Here is a 6,915-nt window from a genome sequence, read left to right on the forward strand (position 1 = left end):
AGGGGGAGCACTAGAATTGATTGTGGTGATGTCTACACAACTCTTTAAAACCTATTTAACTTTGGAAATGTATGATACGTGACTATTAGATCAAGAAAACGACTTAAAAAAGAAAGAAACCAAATGACCAATGGTTACCATGGGTGCAGAAGGAAGTGTTTGCTTTAGCGGGCATTCAGTTGATGTTCACAGTGGCAGGACAGTTGGGAAAAGGTTATCAATAATGGTGGTACAATATGAGGGGTATAATCAATGGCACTGAATGATACATGCAGAAGTCATTCGATGTGAGACTGTTTTGTTGTGTCTATTTTTGCCTCAATTAAAAAATCGACATGATTAACAAAGAGCACAAGGAAGAAAAAAACTGTTGTAGGATTGAAGGTGGTAAGGAGTGTACAACTCTTCTTGATATGACTTATTGAATTGTATGTCGTGTGGTGAAGTGCCAACAAAACTGTTTAAAAAAAGAAAAGAACTATGGGTGGTCTGAACTTACCAGCGGTGCTATGTCGGAAAAAATCCTGTGCATCTGCTTCCCTATGGATGACAGCCAAGACCTTGCGTCCCTGGCTGTGGCCTGGAAGGACTCTGTAGCGCTCCATGCCAGGGTCGGTGTCCCATTTGCAAATGGCAGGACATTGCTGGAACGTTCTCAAAGGCCCAGTCGGCACCACCATTGTTTCTCATATTTCATCTAGAGCAGTGGTTCTCAACCTGTGGGTCACCACCCCTTTGGGAGTCGAACAACCCTTTCATAGGGTTCGCCTAAGACCATCGGAAAACACATATTTCCGATGGTCTTAAGAACCGAGACACCGCTCCTCTCTCCGTCTCCAGGCGGGTCCGCCTCCATGTAGATACGCCCACATGTGAGTACCCGGCATGAAGACTGTTACCCATGCAACATCATGCTTCAGGGCAAAATTTCATCGAGTTGTCATTAGAAACAACTATTTCACAATATAGAATGACATATTGTCTTTGTGATTCATCACTATACTTTAATGATGTTCAATTTGTAACACTGAAAATACATCCTGCGGGGGGAAAAAATACATCCCGCCTATCAGATATGTACATGACTATTCATCACAGTAGCAAAATGACAGTGATGAAGTAGCAATGAAAATAATGTTCTGGTTGGGGGTCCCCACCACATGAGGGACTGCAAGAAAGGGTCACGGCGTGAGGAAGGTTGAGAACCACTGCTCTGAAGCGTGCGGTCTCCTGGCAACTCTAAGACAAGCGTTGCTCCCTGAGCCCCGCCCCGCCCCTCAGCTCAGCCACTGCCCCCCTTTTCTCCCCTGGAGCCCTCCTCCTGAGTTCGGAGGAGGAGCGGTCCCTCTACCACTGTCCTAGAGCAGAGAGCCAGGGGATGGTCCCTCCACGTCCTTTTAAGAGTGTTAGAAAGGTTGACAAAGACGGATTGTTGTCAGCCACCATGGAGTCTGCCCGACTCACGGGCCACCACCACCCCCCCCACACACACACACACACACCAGCACGGGACGCTGCCTGGCCTCCACAGTCCCCACGATCCTTGTGTCCTTGTGTTGATGTTGCAGCCACTGAGTGTTCAGTACCTGGTGGCATAGGGGGCTCGTCCCCAGCTCTGTGTGTTGTGATCCACAGGTTCTTCACCATTTGGGGACTTCAGTTGCCAGGCCTTTCTTCCTGGTCTGTCCGAGCCTGTCAGCCTCCTAGGCAACACACAGGGCGATGGGTGGTGGCTCTGTAGAGAGGCACTGGCTGGGAATTGAGCCCAGGTCTCCCACGTGGGAGGTGAGAATTCTACCTCAGGTCCACGACTGCCCTTGATGAGTCAAGCACAGGGAGCTAGCTGCAAGCACGGGTTTTCAGATTCTCAGGAGAAATCAGTGCAGTCAGCTCTGGGTACTATCAGGTACAGATGCAGATCGGCCCCCTTAGGGTGCCCCCCACCTGGCTCATTTCACTCGTATCTGAGCATGAGACCTGTAGTTCAGAAAACTCTGTGGAGAAAACGGGTCTCAAACTGGGCTGCATGAGGATGAAGGAGTGGGAGAGATCTGTCTCCTGTCCCAGGAGACTGGAAGAGCTACAATTACCAAACTGTTTTCTCTCAAATGCGATAAAAGAATCCTGATCTGAAAGTGAGGGATAGAGAAGAATCACACATTCCCGTGGGCTCCAACACTCTGGGGGCACGGAGGCTGGAAGGACACCAGGAACTCTTGCCCTGTGATCATCCGTACAGCTTACAGCTCCGAAACTTTCCCTGGGAGTCAGCCTCGACCAGACAACCCAAACCAACCTCGCTGCCATCAGTCGATGCAGACTCACTGCGGCCCGACAGGACAGGGCAGAACTGCCCCATTGTGAGCTTCCAACACTGTTAACTCTTTACGGTTGTCGAAAGCCTCCTCTTCCTCCCATGGAATGGCTGTGGTTGCAAACTACAGGCCTTGAGGTTAGCAGCCCCAGCGCTTAACCACGATGCCAGCAGAGCTCCTTGAACCAGACAACAGTTGAGCCTGATTAGGGAGGTGCAGGCATACGTCGTTTTCTTGAGCCCCACAGAGACCGAGTGGTTTTGTTTTTACATATTGGTGGTGAGTGGCAACCTTTCATTAAGCAAGTCTACGAGCACCATTTTCCCAGCGGATGTTTTGTGTCTCCGTCGCGCTTTGGTCATGTAGACACGGTTTCCAGCATTTTCATCATGCTACTGCACGCTTTCATAGGCGATTCAAAGAGCCAGACTCACTGCCTGCTATCCAGTCAGCGCTGGCTCAGAGCGAGCCCCTGTGGGTTTCCGAGACTGTAACTGTTTACAGGAGTAGAAAAGCCCAGTCTTTCTCCCTTGGAGCTGCTGGTGGTTTTGAACTGCCGACCATGCGGATCGAAGCCCAAAGCGTAACCACTATACCACCAGGGCTCCTCTTCATAGGTGGCAGTCTGGCATAGACACGGATTCATTTACACCAGGAAACCAAAATCCACGGGGCTCCCCGTAGGGCGGCCTGGGCTTTCTTGCTGTGGCCTGAGACCCGGACACAGTGTCCCCGGGTCAGCCGGGAGCAGTGTGCTTTCTCAAGGACTGATATCCGAGGGATCAAGTTGACAACCGCGTCTCAAAGGGTAAGACACTTACAAGCAAAGACGCGACGCTAGCAGTGGTGGGATGATTTAGATGAGGTTGTGAGAAGGGTCATACAACTTGAAGGAGGTAAACCCTGTCACTGAATTCTACATGCAGCCTTGGCGGAAAACATGTTTTTGCTGTATATTCTCTTTCTCACACACACACACAGCTGCACCTTGCCACCCTCTGAGAACTCCGCCCCCAAATCCTGCGTGGTGTGGTAGCAGTCCTCAGGCCTGGACAGCAGGCTTCTGAGGCCCCCACCCACCCATCCTCCCAGCCCTGCCCCTCCTCCTCCAAGTCTGAGAAGCAGGGGCCTGGAGAGTTCTTTGGTTGGGTCCGGGCTTAAGGTATTCGGCATTTCATTCACTCATTGGCTCCTTCATTCATACCTGTAGCCCGCCGCCATCGCTTCCCCTTCCGAGGGCTAGAGGGTCCCTAGGTGAGCCAGGCCCCCACCTGCCTGTCCCTGAGAAGTTCCCGGTTTCCCTCCTCCTTTCCGATGTGGATGTTTTCTTTCTTTCTCTGTCTCCTTTCCATCTTTTTCCTTCCTTCCTAACTCCCTTCTTCCTTCCCTCCCTCTCGCCCTTGGGTCCTCCTTTGCATATCTCTCTCGCCCAGGAGTGGGAACCTCTGGCCCAGGAAATCCCTGATACCAGCTAACATCGCAGCCTCACCAAAGCGCAGCAGTTCCAGCCACCCCGTTAGGGGCACGTTGATGACATGCTTGACCTTGAGACCTGCGAGTGATGTTCTATAGATCCCCATGGCCCTTGGCAGGAGCAAGGCTCCCCACCGCTGCTCGGCTGAAACGTCCAGAACAACTGCACGTTGTTGTTTTCTGTTGCTGTCAGAGGATTCTGGCTCAGCAGGCGGCTAAGCCTTTCTTTCAAGGGTGGATTCAAACCATCCACCTTGTGGTGGCACTTAACCATTCAAATCTCCATGGGACGCCTCGAGAGCTGTGGGTTTAAAAAGCTGCACCTGTCTCCTCCGCTCCAAAGTGCATGGAGAAATCTGGGTTCAGGTCCAGAGGCAGATTCTGAGCCCCCACTCCCCCCCACCCCCCACCCCCGCAGGATGGGTGGAGCCTGGGAGTCTGCCTCTCTGCCACTGTGAGCCTGAGGACCACACTCTGAGCCCCGCCCCTGCTCAGGGTTCTCACCAAAGCCTGCCCCAGAAAACGTGTCTCCCAGGTAACACAACCCATCCCAGCCTTACAAATGAGAGGCTTGGCAAGGTGCCCTAGGTGCTACCGCTGACTATCTCTAAAAGGTCCTCACGGGAACCAGGAAAGGGGAGGCTGGGATACCTTTTACAAAGGACCCATTCACAGAGGCGCAAACCAAGGCAGAGGAGAGTGGTGAGGTCACGGACCTGCACACTGGGCAGAACGAACGATTCACGCTGGACTACTAACTAAAGGTGGGGAGGTTCAAGCCCACAGCGAGGTGTCCCTTCCGCCAGCCACGGGGGCCTCAAGAGTCACTGCTATTGAATCTTGCCGAGCCTCTGTGTGCCCCGTGAAGAAAGGAGAGGGTGGGGCTGGGCGGGAATTGTCAAGCTAGGCAGGCTACTGAAGTCACTGGGCGTGGGGTGGTTGGAAAACGCTCATGCATAGGTCCTGCCCCAGATATTCAGATTTGGGGGTCTGGAGTGGAGCCCAAGCCTGGGGGAAAAGAGGTAGAGTTTAAAGCCCCCAGGTGGAGAGTAGCAATACCAGGAGGGGAAGGGGAAGGTGGGGGAGAAAGGTCTACCTATAACCCCCTCCCTGGGGGACGGCCAACAGAAAAGTGGGTGAAGGGAAACATCCGAGAGTGTAAGACATGACAAAATAATAATAATGTATAAATTATCAAGGGCTCATGAGGGAGGGGGGAACAGGGAGGGAGGAGAAAAATGAGGCGCTGATATCAAGAGCTCAAGTCGAAAGCAAATGTTTTGAGAATGATGATGGCAACAAATGTGCTTGACACAATGGATGTACAGATTGTGTTGACAGTTGTACGAGCATCCAATAAAATGATTCTTAAAAAAGATGCTTTTTCCCCCCACAAATGATTTGAAGCCTTATCTATGTAAGTTATGAAGAATCATGCTAAAGAAATTAATCATAAAATATGATAATATCCCCCCCAAAAAACAAAGCCCCCAGGTGATATCAGGAACAGGTACGTGTAAAGCAATGTTGTCAGCAATGTTGTTCACAATAACCAAAAGGTGGAAACACTCAGATGGCTCTCGGCAGACGAAAGGATGAACACAGCGTGGTCCACCCACACAAAGGAATTCAGCCAGAAGGAAAAATGAAGTGCTGATAGATGCAGCCATGGGCGGACCTCGAGAATATTAGGATCCAGTTAAATACAATTTCCAGGATTTCCAGACAAGTGCATACAGACAGCTGGAGCTCTGGGGCTGGAAGGAGGAGGAGAGCTAAGGACAAAACACAAAAGAGCTCGCTTCCGTTGAGTCCACTCCGACAGACAGAGACCTGATGGGTCAGACTGGAACAACTCAACTCCTGCGGCTCCCGAGACTATAGCCTCACCTTCCTCCTGCGGAGAGGCTGTTGGATTTGAACTGCTGACTTTGCAGTTAGCAGCCCAACATCTAACCAGCTACACCACCAGGCTTCTTGAGGAGAGGAGGGAAGTAGAGCACTGTATTGCTTAAGGACTCGTTTCTCTTTGGGGCGATGAAAACTATTTTAGAAATCGATGGTGCTCATGTTTGCACCACATAGGGAATATAATCCACGCCACTACGTTGTACACTTTTAAATGGTCAACGTGGCAAATTTTGTCATCTACCTTTTTACCATGTTGGTAGCTGGGGGGGGGCTCTCAAAAGCTTTAAATGTGCAACCAAGGATGGGTACCCTAAATTGTTTCACCTTTGGGGGAACCTTCAGACTCCCACACTTTTCAAACCCAAGCCACACTCACTGCCATCAAGTCGACTCTGACTCATAGCAGCCTCCAGGTCAAGGTGGAACGGACGGTCCCGGTGGGTTTCCAAGGCTGGTGATCTTGATGGAGCCGAAAGCCTCATCTTTCTCCCAAGAAGTGGCTGGTGGGCTCCAACTGCTAGCCTCGTGGTTAGAAGCCCAGCGTGTCGCCCACGGTGCCGCCAGAGCTTCCCGCTGCGATGATTTACTCTTGCAGTAATCTCCTGATGCTCCTGCAGGTACCCAAAGGCCCAAGTCCTGGCTTTTAGGGCCTCTGTGAAGCAGGGCTCCTGCCTTCCTCTGCATTGCGGGTTCTGTGGGTCACTTGATGGCACAAAGGGTTCTCTCCTGGCTACTTACCTACAGGTCATACGTTGAAACCCACCCCAGGGCACTAAAAAGGCAGGCCTGACCATCGATTTCCATAAAAATTACAACCCAGAAACTCTATGGAGTTCTACCCTTTAACATAGGGGGTCGCCAAACATCAGGATCACTTCAAAGGCAGGGGGCTTGGCTTAGTTTTAATGGGTTCTGCACTCACCCGGGGGCCTGGCCAGGGCTACCAGGAGAGCCTCTCCAGGCAGGAAATACAGCCTACAGTCACACACAGTACACAGCTTATTTTGTTTTGCAAAGTGGCTGCTCTCCAGAATAGCTTTTAAAGACGTAGGTTCCGGCAAGTAGGTAGGGGTGAAAGAAAAAGAAAAGAAAAGAAAAAGCACACACAGTGAACAACAGCCAAAAAAAAAAAAAAAGCAAAGGAGAAGATAACTCTATCTGCATTAGACCAGATGCAGCCAGCGCAGTGAATCACTTAATACGGCACGGTCTTTGG

At 51.1% G+C, this 6,915-nt stretch overlaps 1 protein-coding gene across 1 annotated transcript in view; it reads right to left on the bottom strand.

Annotated features, from left to right (window-relative positions):
• Positions 1-6,115, bottom strand: part of TMEM38A (transmembrane protein 38A) — a 24,000-nt gene extending 17,885 nt beyond the window's left edge. The window contains exon 1 of the mRNA XM_045289758.1: positions 6,076-6,115. Coding sequence (XP_045145693.1) covers positions 6,076-6,100 — 25 coding nt within the window. The 5' untranslated portion in view covers positions 6,101-6,115. The remainder of the gene's footprint in view (positions 1-6,075) is intronic.
• Between the last annotated feature and the right edge of the window lie 800 nt (positions 6,116-6,915).

The sequence above is a fragment of the Echinops telfairi genome, unplaced genomic scaffold (genome assembly GCF_000313985.2).
Source record: "Echinops telfairi isolate 266 unplaced genomic scaffold, ASM31398v2 ScPeMD7_30;HRSCAF=105, whole genome shotgun sequence".
NCBI lineage: Eukaryota > Metazoa > Chordata > Mammalia > Afrosoricida > Tenrecidae > Echinops > Echinops telfairi.